This window comes from Artibeus jamaicensis, unplaced genomic scaffold (assembly GCF_021234435.1).
Source record: "Artibeus jamaicensis isolate MK-2021 breed Jamaican fruit bat unplaced genomic scaffold, CSHL_Jam_final contig_447, whole genome shotgun sequence".
Taxonomy (NCBI): Eukaryota; Metazoa; Chordata; class Mammalia; order Chiroptera; family Phyllostomidae; genus Artibeus; species Artibeus jamaicensis.
The window spans coordinates 2,732,597-2,759,105 of NW_026521834.1; the positions used below are offsets into that span (position 1 = coordinate 2,732,597).

General features: G+C 38.4%; 1 protein-coding gene across 4 annotated transcripts in view; it reads left to right on the forward strand.

Moving 5' to 3' along the window:
* ASH1L (ASH1 like histone lysine methyltransferase) overlaps positions 1-26,509 on the forward strand; it is a 188,771-nt gene that overhangs the window by 40,237 nt on the left and 122,025 nt on the right. For all 4 annotated transcript variants that reach the window (XM_053666283.1, XM_037132526.2, XM_053666284.1 and 1 more), the window contains exon 3: positions 20,497-20,595. In XM_053666283.1, the coding sequence (XP_053522258.1) occupies positions 20,497-20,595 (99 nt within the window). The remainder of the gene's footprint in view (positions 1-20,496; positions 20,596-26,509) is intronic.

Consider the following 26,509-nt stretch of genomic DNA (forward strand, 5'->3'; position numbering starts at 1 on the left):
TTTTTATTTAACAGTCTCAACCCTATGGGTTTGTAAATAACTTTAGGAAGTCCATAAAATCTCGGATGTTGTAAGTAAAATTGTGTGTCTGTATACTTGTGTGTATTTTTCAGGGGAAAGTTCATATATTTTATCAAATTCTTCAAGTAAACTCTTTAAGCCTCAATATAACTTCCTATAAGATGGAGTTAGGGTTATTATGAGAAGTATGTGATATTATAGTGATTATCAGTGTGCTTTGCACATAGTAAGCACACAGATGTTAATTGGTATTATTCACCCAAAAGATTAAAAACTTGTGCGTTTCAGGAAATAAGGCCCTCAAAAACAAGGTTTTGTTACTGGTTTTCATTATTTATGAACTTTTGAAAAATAAAAAGCTGCATTGGTGGAAAAGCTGAGCATTCTTTAGTTTTTAACACTGTAATAAAGAGAAAAAAATCTTAAACTTCTTGGATTCATTTAACAAAACAATTTTTTTACATTTAAAGTTTGATTGATGATAGAAAAGCAATCTAAGACCTTTCAGTAAAGTATTTAATTGTATACTCTTGAAAAAAATTGGATGTAATTCACTCTCTAGATTTTTTGAGATTTTATTTTTTAAATATATATTTTAATTAGTTGGCACACATTATTTAATTAGTTTCAGGTATACAATATGTAGTGATTCAACATTATATACCTTACAAAGTGATCACCATGATAAGTCTAGTAACCACCTCAACAAATTTTTGATAAATGCTTAACCAACAGTTTTTGAATATTTACTTTCTTCCAGGTATTCTACTTTGTGAGTCCTTGTTATAATAGGTTCATTGTTCGCATTGAACTTACAGTAGAAGAGATGAAGAATTTAAAAAATTACTTATTAAATTGATAAAATTACTTATTAAATTGAGGTCATTAAAATTGATATAAGGATGTGTGTGTGTGTATGTGTGTGTGTGTATACATACATACATGAGGTCTGTCCAAAGTACAGCCACTGTTAATATATCAAAAATGTTTGTGCAGCAACGATGTAACCTTGTATCCAAGGAGATTGGACAGGAATGAGCATGCATTAATAATGACCTCACTGTACTATTAGTCAGTGGGGGCAATAGACAGAGTTGAGTGATCATGGGTACTTTGTGGCGATTGCGTTCAAAATGAGCAAGTAGAGCTATGAATCTGCATCAGTGTTTGCATTAAGCTTGAACATTCCTCCACAGAATCTATTTGGATGATTCAGAAGGCTTTCAGGGACAATGCAATGAGTGCAGCACAAATAAAAGTGTAGCACAAATGCTTCAAAGTGGTTGAGAATCTGTTGAAAGTGATCCACATTCTGGAATGCCTGCAATAGGCAGAACGCCTGAGAGAATATTGAATATGTATGAGTTGCAGTCAACAAAGATTGGTGACTGATAGTGCAAGAACTAGAAGCTGGATAGGGGATTCCAAAAACTACTGTATCTGAGATTTTGACCCAGGATCTTAGCACGAAATGTGTTGTGGCAAAATTAGTTCCATGGCTTCTGCTACCTAGCACAAGGAACGTCATGCTGTAGTTGCTAATGATTTGATTCAAACCACTACCAGTGAACCAGATTTCCTCAAGAAGGTCATAACTAGAGATGAATCCTGGGTCTACAGCTATGATCCAGAAACAAAGGCCCAGTTGTCACCTGGTGCTTCACACCTGAAGAAGGCGATGTGTTGAACTTTGAAGGGAACTGAGGCCTCATTGTACTATGTACACTGTTTCTTGTACCTTCTTCAATAAATGTCTCTTTTTTATATTACATGAAAAAATGCTTTGTGGACAGACCTTGTGTGTGTGCGTGCATACATAAATCTTAATATGAAGATTAAGATTATAGGGTTCTGTGACAGCATGAAATGGGGGTTTAACCCAGCGATGCTTCCCTGAAAAAGGGATCCTGCCCTGGCTAGCTTGGCTCAGTGGATTGAGTGCTGGCTTGTGAACCAAAAGGCTGCCAGTTCCATTCCTGGTCAGGTCATATGATTGGGTTGCACACCAAGTACCCAGTGGGGGCATTTGAGAGGCAGGGGATAGATGTATCTCTCACACATTGATATTTCTCTCCCCCCGCCCAAAAAAAAAAGAAAAGAAAAAGGGACCCTAAACTGCTACCTGAAGTATCAGCAGCAGTTAGCTAGCTAGGTAAATAGAGTTCTACTAATTCATTTATTTATTAAATTTAAATCCTCTAGCACTGTTCTAGCCACTGGCATATAGTAGAGAGTAAAGACATATTTGGCCTCACTAACTTTTTGCTTAGTGAAAAAGGATAAACAATGTAGTGGTAAGCACATAAATAATGGCATAATTGAGAAAAATACTGTCAAGTTAATATAACATTGTTAGGGTAAATAATTAGGAGAAAGGGGGTACCTATTTAGATAAGAATTATTAGCTATGTCTTGAGGATAAAAAGTTGAAACTTGACAAATGAGAAGCTAGTAGCTGCTCAGCCTTAGTGAAGAATACTTTTGAAGATCTTGAACTGGGAAGGAGCTTAGTCATTTTTTAAAAACTAGTGTGGGGGAAGAGGATCATTGTGGTAGAAGGAGGACTACAAAAGAGAAGGTGGTAAGAGAGTTGTGGTGACAGAAAGAAGCCAGACCATGCGTTACAAGAGTTTGGATTTTATACTAAAAGCAAAAGACAGACTATTTAATTTAGATACGCATTTTTAAAAGATCATTCTAGCTCAAGTATGAGAGGACAAAAATAGTTATAAGGAAACCTGTTAGTTGGCAATAGCAGAATAGTAATCTAGATGAGATATTACTTAGATGGGGGTGTTGTCAGACTTCTATGTGAACATATGATTGTGGTGCTGTGACCTAATATAGAGAAGACAGGAAGAGCAGATTTAGGGAGAGCACAAGTATGCTTTGTAGTATGTATAAACTTTGAGATGCCTTTAGAACATCGAAGTGGAGCTGTTGAACAGGCAGTTGGATATTTAGTTGTGGAGCTCAGTAAAAATGTTCAAGCTGGAGATACGGGCATTTCACTTAAGTTTGAAAAACTCATTTGGCAAAATCATTCACTAAAATTAAATGGCTTTTGCTAAAGAGTTAGGAGCAGATTCTCAAAACCTATGTAATTTTGTAACTAGATAAGTAAGGAAAATAGTAATTCCAAAAATTACCAGCAATAGTTAAAAAGACATGTTTAAATTGTTTAATGAACAAGAAAGTGCTAAAGTAAACAGAGGCCTTATTTTCTAAAGACATTAATTTTTAGAGAGAGGGAGGGAAACATCAATGTGTGAGAGATACATCGATTCATTGCCCCTCTGGCACATCCCCAACTGGGGACCTGGCCCACAACCCAGACATGTGCCATGACTGAGAATTGAACTGGTGACCTTTTGGTGTACAGGCTCTTGGCACTCATTTCACTGAGCCACACCAGCCAGGGCAAACAGAGGACTTTGTAGGAAAATAAAGTAACTTGACAGAGGGCATCTAAAGGGTTGAAGCTGCTCAGTTGTAGACATGAAAGTAGGTAATTAGCAGATAAATAAAGTGTTGCCATATATAGCTAGTTCTGGTTTTTTGGTTTGTTTCTTTTGTATGAAGATTGGGTTAAACTAAACAATAAGTGCTTGCAGGAAAGTCTGTGACCAGTTGGAGCCAAAAGGAAGAATGTGGGATAAATCGCCATTCCGAACAAAATTGCATTGCTCAATGGTTCACTGCATTTAGTTTCGGTTAGTGTACTTTTTGTTCAGCTGCTAACTTGGTGCTTCAAAACATTAATGTACTTTGAAAAACCATGTATGAATTCACAGTACTTCCATATTATCCTGGTATTCTTCTGTTTATCAGTTATATATGAGCAATTTCACTTATAGAAACACTACAAAAACCAGAGTGTACATATTTTGAATAGTTTGATTATCAATTGATCATCATAAGAATGAACATATTTCCCTACAAAGAGAATCTTAGAGTAAGAAGAGAACCTTGGACAGCTCTGAGGAACTGCAGTACTTTAAATAGTGGTTAAAAATCACCAGCTTTTGGTTTATTGTGACCTTTTGTGATGATCTCTACAAATTTTTTTAAAGTTGCTGAAATTTAAAAATCTGGAGATTTCACATAGAACTTCAGAATTCTGCTTCTTTTGAAAAAATCAGAATAACTGACAACAATCTACATTTTTTTTTGATGCCATTAATGGCTGGATCTTACAGTAGCAGCCTCCCTTCCACCACCCCCTTTAGTTGAGGCATGCATTTTACAGTTTGCCTTAGTCCTCACAGTTTCCTGTTGTGTGTTATGTATGGTCCATTTCAGTTATTTAAGTAGTATATTCAGCACCAAGAAATATTTGTATTTGCAGCCCCTAATTTAAGAATTGTAAGAAGGAGCTTTTAGGAGTTGGAAAAATTGAGATGAGAGTGAGGTATGATGACAGGTTAGGTTGTCAAATGTATTGTCTACATGGACATTAAAAGCACCCAGAAGGCCAGTACAAGGAGTTGAGGTAAGGATGAATGTGAGCCTGGATTTCATGGTCTTTGGGTAATGAGATAGCAGGGAAATTTATTTCATGCAAAAATATCTGCCTGAAGAAAAAGAACTTGTCCTTTTTTTCCTTCCCTTTAAAAATATAACATAGAAAAACATTGAGACCTGTTTAAAGTCACTGTTCTGGCACCAATTCTCTGTCACCAGAGACTGGTTGTCTTACAATTCATTTCAGTTCTGATACTAACTACCTGCAGTTAGGGAAGACCCCACAAGTTAAGAGCAAAGTCCTTTGATTACTGCCTTCATTAAAGATGCCAGCTGCAAATTTCATTGTCCCCATTCACCCACACTGCCCAATCTGCTACAGATTTGGAGCTTCCCACAATCATTCAACTTGGATAATTTGGTTGAACTGCTCACAGAATTTACTGAAACCACATGCAATTACATTTTCACTATAAAGGATACAGGTCAGGAAATGAAGAGCTGCATGGGATTTTGTCTGGGCACAAAGAGGGATACAGAGCTTCCATACTATCTCTTTGGATCTGGGTATATTGCTCTCCCAGGGCATCATTATATTCAACAACCAAGAAACTCCACTAGGCCATTGTGTCCAAAGTTTTGATTGGGGCTTCATTATATAGTCATAATTGATTAAGTCATTGGCCAGGTACTTGAATTCAATTTCTAGCTTTCTGTTCACTGTAGATTGGGCTGGTCCAAAGTTTCAACCCTTTAGTCATGTGGTTGGTCTTTCTAGTGGCCAACCTTAAACTGATACTCTCTCAGGGTCCACCTTAAGTTACCTCTTTGGTGTAAAAGAAAACTCCTATCAGGGAATTCCAAGGGTTTTTGAAACTCTATGGCAGGAATCAGAGACAAAGAACAGATACATGGGGCTGAGCAAAACTGGGTCTACAGTTGTCAGTACACAAAACAGCTTACTCTTATTTATTAATTATTGTGTTGTTTTCCATATGAACAATTATAAACCTACTTTTGCCCACCCATGTATTTATTGTTTTGCAAGTTGAAAATTTTCTGTTAATTAGTGTGTATTTTAGAATCTCTCCTTTTCACAATTACTCTTGATATATGGATAGAAGTGTTACTTGATTTTCTAATAGGAATTTTTTTCAGGTACATATGAAAACTGGCTTACCTATCTGCTTAAAACCAGTTGAGAAAAAGATTTTTAGTTAAGGGAAATAACTACTAAATAAATACATCATGGAGTATCTTCTAATCGGATCACTTTGAAAGTCAGAACTTGTTTAGGGAAAGCTTTAGAGGGGAAGGGAAGAAGAGGGGAAGAGAGAAACATCAATGTGAGAGAGATATATTAATTAGCGGCCTCTAGTACATGCTTGGACTGGGCACCAAACTCATAACCTAGGCATGTTCCCTGACCAGGAATTGAACCTACAGCCTTTTGGTTTATAGGTGATGCTCCCACCCACTGATACACACCAGTCTGGGCTGTATCAGATTTTTTTTTTTTTTTAAATTATCACCCAAGGACATTTTTTCATTACTCTTAGAAAGAAAGGGAGAGACAAACATCGGTGTGAGAGAGAAACATTGACTAGTTGCCTTCTCACGTACACCCCGAATAAGGATCAAACCTGCAACCTTGGATATGTGCCCTGACTGGGAATCAAACCTGTGACCTTTCAGTCTACAGGATGACATTCCAACCAACTAGGCCACACTGGCCAGTGCATGTATTTGATTTTTTAATCTTAACTATTATAATAGTAGTTGTCCCTTCAGCAATTATTCTGTGTCTGTTGTTTGCCAGGTGCCAGGAATACATACATGAATAAGAGGTAATTCCCACTCTTAGGGACTTTATAGTTCAAGAGAAAACATAAACATATATACAAATAATTATTGACATCTGCTAAACTTGAGATATTCGCAATGTGTTTTGAGGAGCACAAAAGAAACAGACTTACTTAAAAGGAGCTAGGAAAATGTTTTAAGTTTAGTATGCAGAGAATAGAATGTGGAGAGTATTATTTATAAATAAGTTTCTCTGGATCTAATACTATGCTTAGGAAACTGTAAATAATCTGATATGGGACCCAGGACAGGGGACTGTGAAGGTGGGCAAAAGCAGATCATAAAGCTTCTTGTTTATATGAGATAACAAGAAGTTTGGAGCTTACCGTATAGGCAGTGGGAAATTAAGAGTTTTAAAGTAGAGGAACTATTTGCTAAGCTTCTATTGATAGCATTATGATACATGGATTAGAGAAAAATCAGGTGCATGTGTTTGGAAATTGTCCCAACCAAATATTAAGAGAGACTTTTACTTAGTGATAGAGAAGACACATTTAGAAGCACATTTACAGAAAGGGAAGTAAAACAGGAAAGATTTTAGAATGTCTTCAAAGAACCTGCAACCTTGATGTATCAGGATGATGCTCTAACTAAATTAGCTACCCCACCAAGTCTTCACTTGATATTTTTTTCATAGATAACTTGAAGATATCTTCATTATACATTAATTGGTATCCTGGTAAAATGTCTAAAAAACTACTTACTATACCATGTGTTACAAAATTGTCAATTGCGTTCATGACATTGTTATCTTGAAACAGCTCTCAAGGGCCAAAGTAGGAGCAGTTTAAGCAACAAAATAACAGTACCATACTGTAACATAAAGTATAAGGTATTCATGAGTCTATGCCAGTGTAAATAAGCGATTAAATAAATGGAGGAACAGGATAAATCTTCCCTATAATATATGCAATATATTTTCTTCAAGGAAGTGGAATTTAATTCCCTTCTTGATTATAGGCTGGATTTAGTGACCTAATTCCAAAGAACAGAATATGGAAAGGAAAAACTAGTAACTTTATAGTAAAAAAGCCTAGCAGACAGCACCTTAACTAAGTACAAGTTGAACTTCAGCTATCATAAATCACAATGGAAACATATTCCCTTTCATGTAACAAATTTGAAGGGATATTGAAGCCTCTGATATTCTTTAAAAAACAAACAAACCAATAAACAGATACGGTCAAGATGGCTGGGTAGACAGACCCTGCTTGCCTCTTCCCATAACCACATAAAAAATACAACTACAGAATTAAAGAAACCACATCTAGCCAGACCTCCTACCGGAGGTTGTGCAGATGTGGAATGAGCTGGTCCCTCACCCATGTGTGGTGGATAAAAAATTTAGGAAGTATACCTCGGGAGTTAGGGATACCAGGCCCCCAGCCCAGGGTTCTAGTGCCAGGAAGGTAAGTCCCCACAACTTCTGGTTACAAAAACCAGTGGGGATTGAGTTGGTGGAAGAAAATTCTGGAGCCCCAGGCAGTTCCTCTTAAAGAACCCACATATGCACTCACCTACGTAGACTCACTTGCTCTGAGATATAGTACTCGGGTAGCAGCTTGAAAGGAACCAGTGGTATACAGGGAGAAACAAGTGTCTGGTATCCAAGCAAGCAGAGGACATTGTCCCTTTTCTAAACCTCCCCACCACAGAGAGCTGTGAAGCAAGGTGCTATGTCTGAGAATCCATAAATCTGGCTAACACCATTTGATCTGCCTTGGGGATCCCCAGAGACTCCACTCCACCCAACTTGAGAGCCCACCCAACTACTTACCCATATTAATGTCAGGTCTTGGCTCTTAGTTCACAACTTCCTATATCCTATCAGACAAGCAAGAAGAGCCAATAGACCTCAGTGAGCTGTAGGCTAGGTACTAGCAGCAGGAGCTTAGATTCATACCTTGGCTTTGCCCAGGAATCTCCAAGCCCAGCACAAGTAGTAGCTGCCTGAGATTTCTTTATAGCTAAGGCACAGTGGCCCCAGAGAAAACCCAGGTGGGGGGTGATGTTGGCCAACACCATCTGGGAATCCCCAGGACCAGCACACCCAGTGGACAGCTACATCCCAAGTCAGAGCACTACCACCTTGCCCCAGAACAGCTGATCCTCCATGGAGAGTGGTCGTAAGTGGTCACAGCCAATCTTTGGAGCTGACTGGTGTGGGTAAATCCCTCCCACTTATTTGCCAACAACAATCAAGGCTCAACTACTAGGGGAGAGTGTACTCAGCCCACATGACGGGTACACCTTGAGTACTCAGCTTGGGTGATAGGGGAGGCTGTGTCACTGGACCCTACAGGACACCTGCTATATATTAGGCCATGCTACGAAGACAAGGAGTCAAAGCAGCTCTTACTTCTGTCAGTACATAGACACAAATACAGGGAGGCTGCCAAAATGAGCAGACAAACATGGCCCAAATGAAAGAACATGTCAAAACTCCAGAAGAAGAACTAAACAAAAGGGAGATAAGCAATCTTTCAGATGTGGAGTTCGAAACACTTTATAATGAGCACAAGGAACTCAGGACCTCAACAGCCTAAAAAAAGTCCAGTCAGAAATGAAGGATACACTAATTGAAATGAATAATTTACAGGGAAACAGCGTGCTTGAAGCCCAGAAACAAATCAGTGATTTGGAACATAAGGAAGCAAACAACAACCAATCAAAACAGGAAGAAAAAAAGAATTTAAAAAAGGGGTGGGGTTAGTATAAGCAGCTTCTGGGACAACTTCAAGAGGTGCAACATATGGAGTGCCAGAAGGAGCAGAGAAAGATAAGAAATTGGAAATCTACTTGAAAAAAATAATGAAAGAAAACTTACCTAATTTCCAAAAGAAATAGACATGCAAGTCTGGGAAGCACATAGAGTCCCAAACAAGATGGATGCAAAGAGCCCCACTCCAGGACACTCCATAATTAAAATGCCAAAGGTTAAAGATAGAGAATCTTAAATGCTCCAAGAGAAAAAGAAGTTAGTTACCTACAGGGGAGTTCCCGTAAGACTGTCAGCTGATTTGTTAAAAGAAACTTTGCAGGCTAGAAGGGATTGGTAAGAAGTATTCAATGTCATGAAAACTAAGGACCTACAGCCAAGATTGCTCTACCCAGCAAACACATCATTTTGAATTGAGCAGATAAAGAGCTTTCCACATAAGGTAAAGCTCAAGGAATTTGTCACCAGGCTGCTATTATATGAAATGTTAAAGGGACTTATTTAAGAAAACCGTGAACAATGAAATGGCAGATACAAATCTGCCAACAGTTGAATCTTAAAAACAAATTAAGCAAACAAGAAGAAACACAGAATTTTGGATGCAGAGAGTGTGTTGATGGTTGCCAAATGGGGGAGGGGTGTGGGAATGGGTAAATGAGTAAGGGGATGGAGAAGTACAATTAGGTTGTTACAAATAGCCATGGGGATGTAAAGTGCAGTGTAGGAAATGGAGTAGCCACAAATCCTATACGCATGATCCATAGACATAAACAATGGTGAGGGATTGCCTGAGGGAGTGGGGGTGCTGGATGGAGTGGGCAGAGGGAGCAAAATTCGGGTAACTACAATAGCATAATCAATAAAATATAATTTAAAAATAACACCATTCTAATTATACGAAAACAAACAAAAGGACATTGTACAAAATATATGACCAGTACTCTTGAAAAGTATCAAGGACATGGATAAACAAGGAAAGATTAAGAGACTTGCAAAAATCAGAGAACATAAAGGACATGACAGCTAAACACAATGTGATATCCTAAATTGGACACTAGAACAGGAAAAGGAAATAATGGAAAAATTATATCAATGCTAATTTCATAGTTTTGAGGAGTGTACCTTAATTATGTAAGATGTTAAAATTATGGGAAGTTAGTTGAAGGAAGATAATTTTTGATCTGTATTGTCTTTGCAACATTTCTATGAATTTAAAATATTCCAAAACCAGTTTAGTTTTTTTAAAGCCTTGGACTACCAGAGACTTCTCATCAAGATGGAGAATTAAACACTATGCTCATCTCCCTTGACTGCGTCAAAATTGCAGCTAAATTGCTGAACCACCAACTTTGAGACCCACATGAAGACTAGGTAAGACTATAAACAAGAAGCCACAGTAAGATTGGTAAGCCACAATAAAAAGGAAACTCAAAATGGGCTAGTCCCACCCTACATGTAGTGATTCAAAATCAGGAGAGAGATCTCATTTACAGAAGTCCTCCCTGAGCAGGGAAGATTCCTAGCCCTATATACCAAGATCCCCAGACCAGAGCACTCAGTACAAAGAAGAGGAATCTCCATAACATCTGGCTGTGAAAATTAGCGGGGATTCCGTCTGTGTGAGAAAGATGGCTGTTGTAGACCCAGTCATCCTCTGAAAAGGCCTGAGCAGAGACTTACGCATCCATATTCACCCTAAGTTCCAGGAAAGGGACAGCAGCTTGAAAAGCTCCAGGAGCCTGCAGAGAGCAACTGAATTGTCTGGCTTTAGGGCCAGGGGTAGAGGGGCAACTCTCTCCCAGACAAAAGTCCTCGCTGCACCATTGGTCCTTTTTTGAGCCCTGTCCTGCGCAGATAGGACATGCAGGTGGGTATTATGTCTGAGTGGTTAACACCATTTGTCCCAACCAGGTGATTCTTTGAACCCTACCCCCGCTACCTGCACATCATCCCAAACCTCTAACAAAAGCTGTTCTTCACAAGTTCCCAGCCTCAGCCCACGCTATGGACTGTCCTAAATCTTCCAAAGATTTGCAAACCCCAAACAAACTGCAGCTGACTTCTGCATGCCCTGAACATGTTTCTAAGTAGCCTTTGTCACTATTGGCAGCCATCCTCTCAGAGTTGCCTCTACTAAGCCCAGCACAGGCAGCTACCAAGCACAGATCACTTTGTAGCTCATACCAGGTAGCCATGGGTTAGACATAAGCAGTAGCTTCTCTGGGCCTGCACCCGAACCCCTGAACCCACACACCACCTGATAACCAGCTTCAGACAGCACCTGATGATGAAAGTACCTCCACAAATGACACCCCCAGAGGTTGGATTCACCAGGAACCAGAGCCCCACTAAAGTAAATCCTGCTCTATGGGGTCAGCCCCTGAACAACAGCTCATTCAGTTAGTCACGGACATTCCTCATAGCCAGTCAGCCTTGAGGGTCAGTTCCACCACTGGAGTACCAGAAGAAATCGAGGCTCAACTATAACAGGAGGGCACACAAACCCACAGAAGGAATGCGCTTGGAACCCTCAGCTCACTTACCTGGGATTCTGTGCCGCAGAGCTGCACTGGACACCTATTACATAAGTCCATCCTGCCAAGACTGAGAGGCGTAGTAGTACATCTACCTAGTACATAGAAACTCAGGCAGTCAAAATGAGACAGACAAACATGTCCCAAACAAAAGAATAGGACAAAACTCCAGAAAATGAATAAACGAAAAAGTGGAAGCAGAGTTAAAAACACTGGTTATAACAAGTGCCAATGAATTTAGAGGGAGAATAGATGAACTCAGTGAAAACTCACACAAAGAGAATTCATAAGAACCAGTCAGAAATGAACAATATATTAGATGGAATAAAAAACACATTGTAATAAACAATCGAATCAGCAATTTGTTTTACAAGGTAGCAAAAAAACACCCAGTCGGAACAGCAAAAAGAAAGTGAGTTTTGTGGGGTTTTTTTTGTTTTTAAGAGGATAGTTTTGATGATCTCTGGGACAACATTTGTGTCCTAGTTGTGGCAGGAGGAGAAGGGAGAAAACAAAAAATGGGGAATATATTTGAAGCAATAATGACTGATAACTTTCCTAATGATGAAAGAATAGATATGTGAGTCCAGAAAGTGCAGAGACCCAAAAAAATGAACCCAAAGAGCCCCACACCAAGACACATCATGAAATGTAGGAGAATAGCAGGGAGTAACATACAGGGGATCTCCCAGAAGACTGCCAGTTGATCTCTTGAAAACTTAGCACACTCTAAGGGATTGGCACAAAATATTCAAAGTGATGAAAAGCAATGACCTACAACAAAGATACTCCATGGTTCCTCAACTCCTGAGGCACGGACGGTACTGGTCTGTGGCTTGTTAGGACCTCGGCCACACAGCAGGATGAAGCAGTGAGGAAGCAAGCAAAACTTGCCACCTGAGTGTGTCTGCCTCCTGTCTCTCCTCACCGCCCCAGACTGCGGAAAGTTTGTCTTTTCCGAAACCAGTCCCTGGTGCCAAAAGGGTTGGGGACAGCTGTGCTGCCTTTTAAGGCTATCATAATCCAAGGAGAGAATGAAGAGCTTTTGAGGATGAAGAAAAAGCTGAAGAAGTTAATCGCCACCCAACTGGTGTTACATGAAATTTAAAAGGACTTCTCTAAGAAGTTGAGAAAAAGATTAAAAAGTATAAATAATAAAATGTCAATAACTAAGTTAAATGTGGTTATAATTATATTAAATATAAATACACTAAATGCTCTAATCAAAAGACACAGGATGGCTGAATGGAAAAGAAAACAAGACCCATTCATATACTGTCTACAAGAGGCTTCAAATCAAAAGACACACAGACTGAAAAAAGGCTGAAAAAAGCTATTTCATGAAAATGAAAATGAAATAAAGGTGGTATAACAAGCAACACATATCAGACAAAATAGACTTTTTTCCCCAAAAATTAAAGGAAAAATTGCCTTGGCTGGTGTGGTTCAGTGGATTGCTTGCTGGCCTGCAAATCAAAAGGTCACTGGTTGGATTCCCAGTCAGGGCACATGCCTGGGTTACAGGTCAGGTCCCCAGTTGAGGGCATGTAAGAGGCAACTGATTGTATCTTTTGCACATCAATGTTTTTTTCTCTCTGTTTCTTCCCTTCACCCAAAACAAATAAAGTATTTGTAAAAAAAATTTGAAAGTTTATTGAGGAGGTTACAGAAGTAGAAGTAAGCCAGCTGGGGAGAAGGTGCTTTGGAGCTTTGGAGATAGAAAGGCAAAGGCATGTTTCCAAGAGGGAGAGTGCCTAAAATAGACTTTAAAACAACAGCTGTAATAAGAGAGAAAGAAGGACATTTGTATATATGAGGCAGGACCCTTAAAAAAACTGAAATTATCTTTTGGAGTGTGGACCCCTTGTAGTACAGGCTTATTTTATTTTGCTAGGTGAGTGTTCTAGGATCCCATCTATGTCAGTCTATTAGTTAGTGTCATTGTTAGAGGCTGTGTTTGGCTTGAGTGGATTTTTATTTGAAGACTCTTTCAACACATTTTTCCCATTTCATGATGGGTGATTTATGAGTGCACCTAACCCACACCAAAAATGGGAAGACCCCTGTGTGTCATTCTCCCTATTCACCTGATCTTGCCCTGAGGGATTTTTGTTCCCCTGGATGAAATGTTTCAGGGGGGAATGTTTTGCTGATATGAAACAGGTGAAACAAACAAACAAAACCAGCAGAAGCACTGAAAGGCATCAAAATTGACGAGTTCAAAACTGTCTTGGGCATTGAAAAAATGTCTCAGTATTGCAGTAAATGGAGAGTACTTTGAAGGTGACTGAAGTTTAAACATGAGAATAAATACACAATTTGTTTATCAGTAAGTTCTGGGGTTTTTTTGAGTCTGACAGTTGGATAAAGAAGATGTGTTACATATGTATATATAATTGAATATTACTGGCTACAAAAAAACAATGAAATCTTACTATTTACAGCAAAATGGATGGACTTAGGAGGTAGTATGGTAAGTGAAATAAGTCAGAGAAAGACAAATACCATATGATTTCACTTACTTGGAATCTAAACAAATGAACAGCCAAAACAGAAACAAAGTCATAGATAGAAGAAAGTCATAGTTGCCATTTGATGGGTCAGTTAAGGAACTGGGTGAAAAAGGTGAAGTTGTTAAGAAGTACAAATTGGAATTTACAAAATAGTCTTGGTGATACAAAGTATACCATGGGGAATATAGTCAATAATACTGTAATAACTATGTATGGGGCCAGATGGGTACCAGCGTTATTGTGGGGAATCACTTCATACGTGTTAATTCGAATAAAACAGACATATTTGATGTTATGCTGATGTCAGTTTGAGAGAAATTTAGTGAAATGAGAACAGGGTCACAGGCAGGAATGATAGCCTTTCATAAGTTGTTTGGAGGAAGGCATTTAGTTTTTGCTTATTTTATAGATGGGCACTCAAACTCACAATCACTTGAATAGTTTGGGACTAACCAAATATTATAAAGTTTTAAAAAGAATAATAGGTATAATCAATGTGTAAATGATGTTTATGTGGTGGTTACTGTTTTGCTTTTTTTAAGTTATATATTCTTCTGGTATGTATTGTACTAACAGTCTAAAATCAGCTTGTTGCAAATGAAATTGTAGTGAAATTACATGCTTATAATTGAGGCTAGGTTTCTGGTTTCACCCAATCCTGACAATTAATTCTATTTAATTAATTATCTGTGTTAGGTAGATGTGAAATAGGTCTAGTTAGAAAGAGTTTCTGCCCTGTGGTGTCAGATATTTCCTTCTGTTCTTCAGTATTTTCAACTCATGGTGGGCTACATTTGCCAGAACCTGCAACCAGGTTTAAAAATGGGGTGAACAGTATCATGTAATTTTGCATTTACAGGTTATAAATTACAGGAAAAGCAGGCAGCAGGAAATTATTGTAGGTGTTGATAACTTTTGTTTTCCAAGAATAAATTAGTTCTTTTTTTGTTTGTTTGTTAGAAAAAGTATATTCACTGTAAAAGCTAATGGTTGGAGCAAAGTATACTGAATATTTTTAATTGAAGAATGTAAGTATTGATCTAAATTTTCTGATTTCTAACACTTTCTTTAGCATGGTGTATAAAATAACACCATAAATATTTTGTGAATATTAGGAGATGAATTCAGAAAATTGATTGTGGGAATTTCCAAAAGAATATTATTTCAGTGAATTACCTGATTTGGTCATATGAGAAAAGTTTAGTTAGAAGGAGAAAAACACAGACTTTTTAGCTTAAAAAATCGCCAGCACGAGCCCTGAATCATTCTCACAGTACATTTAATTGGTGAGTCAGGTAAAATGTATTGCTTTCAGTAAATGTATTTCCCACAATTGGAAACAGCTGTTTTTATTGTGGAACCAACTCTTATCTCAGCTGTCCCTTCATTCAAAAGAAGCTTCCAGGGCTACTGTGAAATGTGAGACATAGCAATGCATTCAGAACTTGAAACCAAAAAACCTGATCAGACGTTTCCAACTAGTTTAGTATTTTATGTTCATATTCTTTTACTAAGGTATCGTTTTTTAAAAATTATAAACAATCTTGATTCAGTCACTGTTTGACAAAAATTGCCAATAGCCTTGATTTTATATATATATGTATATACAAACACACATGCACACATATACATATGTGTATATATGTATATAACAAAAGAAAAGCAATTAAAATTTTGCAACTATTTTAGTTTTGGTGTGAAGGAGTGATTTAAATGTTAGAAATTTGAGCATTTTTACAATAAATTTTTCTTATCTTTGAACTTACTGTTGCATAGTTTCCTTCAAAATCTAGCTTACTTACTGTTATGCTGTGGTTTACCCAAAGGTATTTCTAACATTAGAAACATCAAAGAACCTGCTTATTCAAACCATTTCCCTCATTACTTGGGTCTTGAGTGTTGAACTCCCAATAGTGGATGACCAAAATTCATGCTATTTTAAGTTATGAATGTTTTAATAGTGGATTCAGACTAAAGAAACACGACTTATCCAACACCTGTTGGTTTTATTCACTGGGTTTTTTTTTTTAACTAATTTACATTCAGGAATTTCACGTTCTGTTGTCTAGGATACTCTTGGCTTCAGTAAAGTAGTTAGTTTGAATCTTTATTCTAGTGTTTTCTTTTTGATATCTCCACTCACCCCCACAGACACTATTATCTGTGGGAATTTTCTCTATTTGTGCTGATATCTTTGCCCATTTACCTCTGTCCTTACACCCAGGCAATCTGTAAATGTAGTATTCCTTTTTTATCGTCGATTTTTTCATTGACTTCTGTGTAAACATCAATCAAGATCTTGTGACAGGTCAATTTCAGAACATCAGCTTGGTTTCTACTTGTTGTGTATAATCTGAAGATTTCCAGTTTCTTTTTCTTTTAAAATCCAATTATGTTCTCTTTTTTCTCAACTTTCTGGGATTCTTAGCTATGATTTCATCTTATGGTTTTGCTATAAAAGCACTATCTTATCCCTTTTTGTCTAATTTGACATAAAACCTGTCTTAATCTTTAAAAGCTCATCGAATAATGGCCAAATAAAATCCAGAGAGCATACTATCAAAACAGTTTCCAGGGCTCTCTCACATTTCCAAGTTTATTTTTAATTCTTAATTCCCTTGTTATTGTCCCAATTTATGATATTCTCTTTTTTCTATTTTTCTCCTTAATTAGTAGTCTGCCTTTTTTCACATGAAGGCATCTGTTTTCCTAACTGTAAATTTTTTTTCCCTTAGTAATCAACTTACATTTATGTTGAAGTCCAGTTTTATTTAGGTATTACTTTTGTGCTTAATCTATAATTTCTGCTTCATTTATACACGTAGAATTTCTAAACCTGTTTCTGAAGCTTTTACGTCAGTAGAGTTTCTACCCAATAATTTTGTGAATTGAGGAATTACCATTTATATTTTCTGTTCACTTCTTAAGTACTTAATTATTTGGCTTTACACTCTACTGAAATGAGAAATGATGGGAACTCTGGTATCTAAAATGAAAATAATATGTGTTCTTCTTGTGTATTATTTGAGGAAGTATCTGATTTTCTTGAACTGGAATATATACCAACTTGTACTATGAGCAGTGGAAAGTCTTCACATGTCCCTCTAGGCAGATCTAAAATGATTTCTGATGGAGACATGAAAAACATTTGTCCCATGATGGAGAGAGCAACAAAGCAGTAACTCCCCTGAGGCATGAACCATGATTTAGAAGAACCAAAGAGTCAAATAGGAAAAACAAAATTACTGTACTTTCCCCACTGATACAGAGCTGAATAGAAAGCCAGGCATCTTCAAGTTCTGCCTCATTATTTGGGCACATCAAGTTTTATTGATGTAATCCAGAAAATCTCAGCTCTGCAGAAGCTATGATGAAGTATCAATGAATTGATGGTTCACTTCAATAGAGGTTTTTCCAACCATGTAGTTATCTACTAGCCTTGGAGGTACCTATCTTACTAATACTTGTTAATTGGAGATATTACTTTTCTAATCTTTCTTTACATTTAAGAGAAATGCTAGTTATTTCAGATTAGTTTCATTTCCTAATAGGGTATAATGTGCATTAGAGTGCTTTATTAATCCAACACTCAAGTACATTTACTAGCTTACATTTTACAATTTAGTTTGTAGCAGGGCTAGGAATCAAACTCACCATGCCTTATTTCATAGCCCATGTATTTAACACTATACTACACTCGGCTCTGCATTGCATTTTGTTTTATGTTTTGAAACAGATAATATTGTCTCATTTGAAATGGACATGCTTGTTCTCTTTCAGTATCGTCTTGCTGTTCCCCAGCCATTCAACTACATAATGGCACTTATAAAACACTACTTACTGGTGACATTGGAAATAATGATTGTAGATTTCATATGATTAGGCCAGTTTTAACATGCTTTTGAACATCTTTTATAGGTTGCTACCTCTTGCATATACATTTATATCATCACTTTTCAGTCTTAAACTTGGTTGCTTTACATCATTAGGTAATATTTTTTTCAGGTATCCTCATTCTCTTACTGCTTAAGGAATGTTTTCAAATAAAATAAAGGTCTAGAACTGATGATTACTGATGCCTAGAGATCAGGGATACAGCTTTATTCCCCTCAAATATGGATTATTGTCAAGAACAGCTCTGCTCTGTATGAAAAGGAAATTCAGACTTTTAAAAATGAGGACCTTCCTGAATACAGTTTTATTCTAATCTCTTATTAAATCCTAAGATTAGGCTGCTGGCCTCCATTACTTTCACAAAATGAAAAATGGCTCAGGAGCTAAGTAAGCTAAGCCATCTCTCTCTCAATTGTTTCAGTTTCTCAGGAATTGCTGTACAAAGCTGCCAATAACGATCTCCGGGGATCTCACCCCCATTCCACCTCCCACTGCCTCCTCTGCAGCTCCAGATGCCACCAAAAGAAGGAGCTTTGAAGAAAGTGCCTGTACCCTCTTTTACCCTGAGGTGGGTGAGGCCAGGCAGGGTGATTCTCAGGATATCCTGATGATCAAAGGTATAGTTGAAGCCTTCATCAAGAATTTCGTGAAGATGACCAAGAAATTTGGGAAAAGTTACCAAATAACCTAGAAACTGAAGACAGAGCTCAAGAATGAATGGCATAAATGCCACCAGAAATGTAATATGTGTTGACATAGAAGACCCTAAATACACTCCTTGAGGGCAGAGACTATTACACTGTTTTTATATCTCTCCCTCACCTTTACAATGTGTAGCATACTAGCAAGCATATACACTATATTCAGTAAATGATAGTGTATGACTTAGAAGATTTTATGGAAAGTGTTCTCCAACCCTTCTTTCTCTGGCACTGAATCTAAAGATTGTTTGCCCATTCACCAGGAGACTAGTGACAAAGAGTTCAGTGATGTCTCAAGCTTCTTGGCCGCTGTTGTCTTCTGTCTGCGCGTCTGAGTAGGAAATATTTATCTGTCCAGTATATGAATTTCCAGTATTAAATACTTAAAGTTTTATCTTCATTGATGCCTGGGCATTTACTTCTTAGGTATTTTATTGTAGTTAGCTATATAATGGAAATCTTATCTTAACCACACTCTAGGGGATTTTTTTAAATCCCTTTGTATCTGTAAGATTCATTAACAAACACTCTTGCTTCTTGATTAGATCTTACTTTAGTCATCACTGTGTTTCAGAAGTGTAGGATGTGCTATCACAACATCAATTTCCCAGAAATCTAATTTATTAATCTTGAACGGCAATGCATAGTCTTATATCTCACTTGAGCAATGCTAAAAGAGTATTTACAGTGACATCGATTGAAGATACTGTGTAATTTAAAGAAATTCATGGTTTACTGTTTCTCTCAGAGAAAGGGAGACAATAGAAACTCAGTTGCATTCATTCTTCTGTTTGTCTTTCACTTCTTCATTAAGGAGTTATCATTTAGAGGCAGACCTTCAAAAATCTCATCTTTGAGTACTTGATTTCTTGTACCTTTTGTGCCTCCAGATATATGTAAGGCTTTTTATTTGTAATGTTTTTCAAGTTAAAAAGTGAACATTTCAGAACACTACTAGTTTTTTGACAAACATGAAATGACATTCCTTATGTATTCTCAACAGCTAGCTTTTTAGGTTATAAGGAATCCAGTCAGAACCAAGTATATTTTATTCAGGAAAATAATCTTTCCTGAATGACATACTTTTCTCTTGAATGAGAGATGTGTTAAATTATGCTGTATTGACTAGGGGTTTTGGTATAACTGTGAAACATTTCAAAGGGAAATTGAGTCTTTGTCTTCATGAGCTTTTATGTATATAACCAAAAAAAACCCTTAAATGTAGTTTATTCTATTCCATGGATAAATTAGTTACTTCTAGCATATGCTGCCAAGGAAAAACAGTATGAAAGAGACCTATGTAGATTAGGTAGGACATATGGGTTTTAGGTCTCTTTCATTTTCATCTCTGATTCTATAAAATGAAACAATCAGGTTACATCGTAAGTTTTGTCTGTCAGTTTATATAGTGAATTTGAATCAATAATCAGGGACAAATTTGATTAGAATATTGTTAGTGATTGTTATTGATAAATATCTTAACTATGTTTTTAGTAGTAATACATAAAAAGGAATTATTCTGTTCATTCTTCCACTAAAACTGGTTTTCCCTCTGTTAACATAACAGGAGAAATTATGTGTATATGAAACCTGTGAAATTTTGTTGGCAACATCTAGTGTGGTTTGTCCTCCGCTAGTTGTCCTCTTATCGTCAGCTTAAAAATCATATCATTACAGGGAATGGCAGTGGGCAACAACTAAAATGTTACAGTACAAACACAGAATGGTTTAACGTTATTTTTAGGCTTGAATTTTCTTATGATTTCTGTCTTTTCTTCTCTCTTCAGGTTCCCAACCAACATCAGATAAGTCTTCCCAGAGATCATCAGAGAGTATAAACTGTAGCCCTACTCGGAAGAGGTCTTCATCCGAAAGTACTTCTTCAGGCAAGTGCTATTCATTTTACCACACTTTGAAGGTAATTTCCCATCTGTTCCTCCTGAACAGGCTTAAAATTTTGTATGCATCACAATAAAAATTTTCATGTACAATAAAAATTATAATATAGTATAAAAAACAAAAGTGGCTCTGGGATGTGAGAAACAGTAATAATGTACATTGAAACAATATAATAGTCTTTTTTTTTCACCCCTCTTTATGTCTAGCTGGATATACAAAAGCCCTTGCTTATCTGTGGGGGATATGTTCCAAAACCTCCAGTGGATGCCTAAAAAATCATAAAAAGTGCTGAATCTCACAAGTGTGTATATATATCTATATGTTTTCCATTCATGTTTTCTACGTACAGACTTAAAGCCTTTTCTGTTTTAACTTAAGTACCTCACATGCACCATGGCCATAACTTCCACAGTTTGAGATGTGACAGCAAACTAGCATGAATTTCTTTTTCCTTCTTTCATAATTTCTCAGATAGAAGATTCATTCTTACTAGTAGATTTTTACAACTTCAATATATGATATTTTTATTCCCTATTAAGTTAAGAACTTTATGTAAAGGGAGTACTTTAAATCTTATTTTTGACATATCCCTATTTCCAGCATCACCATTCTTGAGTTTTCGGGGTTTATTAAGTAACATAATAATGGCTACTTGAATACAACTATATAAGTACCAAGATAGTTTATCTCATAACATGGAATGTTACCAAGTGACTAACAAGGTGTGTAACATGTACAGCATGAATGCACTGGACAAAGAGATGATTCACATACTGGCTGGGGCAAAGAGGGATGGCCCAAGATTTATCATGCTACTCATAACAGTGTTAAATTTAAAATTTATAAATTGTTTATTTCTGGAATTTTCCATTTAGTATTATTGGATGACAGTTGTCTGCAGGTAAATGAAACTGTGGAAAGCGAAATAGCTTATAAAAGCAAGCACTACTCTAGTCCAGAGGGAATGATTTTAAAAAATAAGAGTAAGCAGACACAAAAATATAAAGATTTTAAAAGTTGAGTTGAAGTGAGGGGTGTGTAGTATAATGGAATGTATTTATAATAAAAGCTTGGACATACTATATAAAATTGTTTAGTGATATACTTTCTAAATTAGCTTTTACATGTCTGTGAGATATGCAAAACAATTTATGAGGTTGTAGGAAGAATATTAATATTTCTAACCTCAACTTTTAAAATTTATAATGTTTATGTATTTAAAATATATTTCTTTTTTCTCTTTTTAATATATCTTATTGATTATGCCATTACAGTGGTCCCATTTACCCCCCTTCGTTCCCCTCCACCCTGCACACCCCTCCCCCACCATTCCCCCCCCTTTTGTTTATGTCCATGTGTCACAAGTTCTTTAGATTCTATATTTCCCATACTATTCTTGCCCTCCTCCCCGTCTATTTTCTACCTACCATCTATGCTACTTATTCTCTGTACCTTCTTCCCACTTCTCCCCCCACTCCCCTGTTGCTAACCCTCCATGTGATCTTCATTTCTATGGTTCTGTTCCTGATCTAGCTGTCCTCTTAGTTTGCTTTTGTTTTAGGTGTGGTTCTTAATAACTGTGAGTTTGCTGTCCTTTCACCGTTCATCTTTGTTATCTTCTTTTTCTTAGATAAGTCCCTTTAACATTTCATATAATAAGGGCTTGATGATGATGAACTCCTTGAACTTGATCTTATCTGAGAAGCACTTTATCTGTCCTTCCATTCTAAATTAAAACTTTGCTGGATAGATCAGTCTTGGATGTAGGTCTTTGGTTTTCATGACTTGGAATACTTCTTTCCAGCCCCTTCTTTTTTTTTTTTTTTTTTTTTTTTTTAACTATTTACTTTTTTTTATTGATTATGCTGTTACAGTTGTTCTATTCCCCCTTTCATTCCCCTCCACCCTACCCCCCCATCCCCACCATTACCCCCCCTTTAGTTTATGACCATGTGTCTCAAGTCCTTTAGATTCTATATTTCCCATGCTATTCTTGCCCCCCCATCTATTTTCTATCTACTGTCTATGCTACTTATTTTCTGTACCTTCTCCCCCCTTCTCCTCCTCCCACTCCCCTGTTGCTAACCCTCCTTGAGATCTTCATTTCTATGTTTCCACTCCGGATCTAGCTGTCCTTTTAGTTTGCTTTCGTTTTAGGTGTGGTTGTTAATAACTGTGAGTTTGTTGTCCTTTCACTGTTCATGTTTCTTTAACTTCTTTTTCTTAGATAAGTCCCTTTAACATTTCATATAATAAGGGCTTGGTGATGATGAACTCCTTGAATTTGATCTTATCTGAGAAGCACCTTATCTGTCCTTCCATTTTAAATGAAAGTTTTGCTGGATAGAGCAATCTTGGTTGTAGGTCTTTAGATTTCATGACTTGGAATACCTCTTTCCAGCCCCTTCTTGCCTGTAAGGTCTCTTTTGAGAAATCCGCTGACAGTCTGATGGGGACTCCTTTGTAGGTGACTGTCCCCTTAGCTCTTGCTGCTTCTAGGATTCTCTCCTTCATTTTAATCTTGGCTAATGTAATTACGATGTGCCTTGGTGTGTTCCTTCTTGGGTCCAACTTGTTTGGGACTCTCTGAGCTTCCTGGATTTCCTGGAAGTCTATTTCCCTTTGCCAGATTGGGGAAATTCTCCTTTATTATTTGTTCAAATAAGTTTTCCACTGGTGGCTGTGCCTTTCCCCCTTCTGGTACCCCTATAATTCGGATGTTGGAGCGTTTAAAGATGTCCTGGAGGTTCCTAAGACTCTCCTCATTTCTTTGAATTCTTGCTTCTTGACTCTTTTCTGTTTGGCCATTATTTGCTTTCTTCGGGTCCACTCCATTGATTTGAGTCCCAGTTTCCTTTTCATTGCTACTGGTGTCCTGTGCAATTCCATTCATTTCAATTAGTTTCGCCTTCATATATTTGTCTAATTTGTCCATATAATCAACCAGTTCTGTGAGGATCCTGATCACCAATTTTTTAAACTGTGCGTCTGTGAGTTTTGCTATTTCTTCATCGCTTAGATTTATTTCTGGGGCTCTGAGATCCTCCTGCGCCATTCTTGGTCTGTTTGGGCCCTTTAAGTGTGAGAAGCGGCGGCTTGGATTCCCAGGTCGCTGGGTTGTGACGCTGTATGTGGGGGCGTGGCCAGAGCGGGGAAATGGCGACCCCCTCTGCCGCTTCTCACAGCTGGGTGCGGAGGAGCGGTGCCTTAGGTGGTTCACCTGGGCCGGGCCACTCAGAGTCTCTGGGTTATGACGCTGTATGTGGAGGTGGGGTCAGAGCAGGGAAATGGCGGCGCCCTCCACTGCCGCTTGCCGTGGGGACCTGCCGGCCCGGTCCAACCGCCCACTTCCTCGCCTGTCCACCCTCGAACAAATGCGCGACCTCAGTCAACACGCAGCCCCGGCCCGGCTGTCTCCCCCGAGGTCGCTCGCCTGGTTGCTCGCTGGGTCGCTCACTAGGTCTGACCCTGCGCCTGGATTCCGCGGGCCTGAGCCCGTCTGACCGAGTTTTCCTGTGCAACCCTGCTCCGCCAGCCGCTGGTTTCGCCCCTTACCGGTCAGGCTGAAGAATTTGTTGTTAACGGACTTCCGAAAAGTTCAATTTTCCGTGTTCTGGCTGTGTTTTCTGTTGCTAATATTTAGTTTTCTCTAATCTTGGTTGTGGGAGAAGGCACGGCACATCCACCTATGCCTCCATCTTGGCGGAAGTCTCCAGCCCCTTCTTGACTGTAAGGTCTCTTTTGAGAAATCTGCTGACAGTCTGATGGGAACTTCTTTGTAAGTGACTGTCCCCTTCTCTCTTGCTGCTTCTAGGATTCTCTCCTTCATTTTACCTTGGCTAATGTAATTATGATGTGCCTTGGTGTGTTCCTTCTTGGGTCCAACTTCTTTGGGATTCTCTGAACTTCCTATATTTCCTGGAAGTCTATTTCCTTTGCCAGATTGAGGAAGTTTTATTATTTGTTCAAATAAGTGTTCCACTGGTGGCTGTTCCTCTTCCCCTTCTGGTACCCCTAGAATTTGGATGTTGGAATGTTTAAAGATGTCCTGGAGGTTCCTAAGCCTCTCCTCATTTTTTTGAATTCTTCTTTCTTCATCCTTTTCTGTTTGGTCATTTTTTTCTTCCTTCTGGTCCACTCCCTTGATTTGAGTCCCAGTTTCCTTTCCATCACTATTGGTTTCCTGTTCATTTCCCTTCATTTCAGTTAGTTTAGCCATCATATGTTCCTCTAATTTGTGACTAAAATCAACCAGTTCTGTGAGCATCCTGATCACCAGTGTTTTGAGCTGTTCGTCTTGAGCCATAATGTTTTGGTCTGTTTGTGCCTGTTACATTTGAGGGCTGGAGCCTTAGGTGTTCACCATGGTAGGGCCACCCAGTCACTGGGTTGTGACGCTGTTTGTGGGGGCAGGGTCAGAGAGGGGCAGTGGTATCTGTTCTGCTCTCTCTTGGATTTACAGCCCCTCTGGTGCTGGCTCCCCGGTGTGTGGGCCTGTGCACCCTCCAGGACCCTGTGGGTCTCTCCAGCATACTCTCTGTGAGCCTGGGAGTCTCTCCTGGCACCTCAACCCCTGAAAGTTTTTCCAATTGGTGCTTTTAGGCTTTAATTTCTGTAGCTGGGGCCCTAGCCTGTGCTGTCTCATTGCTCGCTCCTTCACCTGGTTTATCTGCTTGCGGATGTGTGACCGCTTTCAGCCAGCCGCTTTGCTCTCCCACTGGGTCCTCCCATTGCCACTCCCTGCCTGGGATCTGCCAACCGCGCCTGCGCATCTGGGTCGGTCCAGCCGCTTTTTCCTGTGCAACCCTGCTCCGCTAGCCGCTGACTCTTCCCCTCTTACCAGTCTGGCTGAATGGTTTGTTGTTGCCAGACTTATGTCCAGTTCAATTTTCTGTGTTTTGATTGTGTTTTTGTTACTCAACTTTGTTGTCTTTAAAGTTGGTTGTGCAAGGAGACACAGTGTTCCCACCTATGCCTCCATCTTGGCCGGAGGTCTCTAAAGTATATAATTTCTTAATGTGGTATAACATTTCTATAATTTATGTATAGACTTCAGTTATGCTTTCGATTGTCTTTTACTGATAGTATGTATGTTTCAAGGAAACATACCTATTCTGTATTTGTCTTCTGCCTTTACTGAGGATTGGAGGAAGAAGTCATTTTTAATTTGTCAGTCTTCTCAGGATAACTGAGGAGTGTGGTAGATTTATTCCAAGCAGTGGCAATAATATACATAAGGGAAGAAAGTGAGTTCAAGAAACTAAATAAAGGGGCCAGTGTAGTTGGACTGAAGACAAGGACTGAATATGAGGCAGGAAATGTAGTAGGTAGGGACCAATCTTTTTTTTTTTTTAAGATTTTATTTATTTTTAGAGAGAGGGGAAGGGAAGGAGAATGAGAGGGAGAGAAACATCAGTGTGTGGTTGCCTCTCACACACCCCCTACTAGAGACCTGGCCTGCAACACAGGCATGTGCTGTGACTGGGAATCAAACCTGCAACCTTTCAGTTTGCAGGGCCACGCTTGATCCACTGAGCTATACCAGTCAGGGTCGGGACCAATCTTGTAGAGCCTTATAAATACCACTCAGAAACCATTGAAAAAGTTTTAAGGAAGGATGTGATTAGTCCTTTATGTTATAAAAGCTATTTTATTTTTATGTTTTTCTTTCAGTCAACTTTAGATCACTGAACCCCCAACAAATTTACTGGCAAGGCACCACTAAAAAATCACTTAAAAAAATAAGCCCTGGCTGGTGTAGCTCAGTGGATTGAGCACGGGCCTGCGAACCAGACAATCGCGGTTCGATTCTCAGTCAGGGCACATGCCTGGGTTGCAGACCAGTTCCCTGCAGGCCAGTTCCCAGCAGGGGACGCATGAAAGGCAACCATACATTGATGT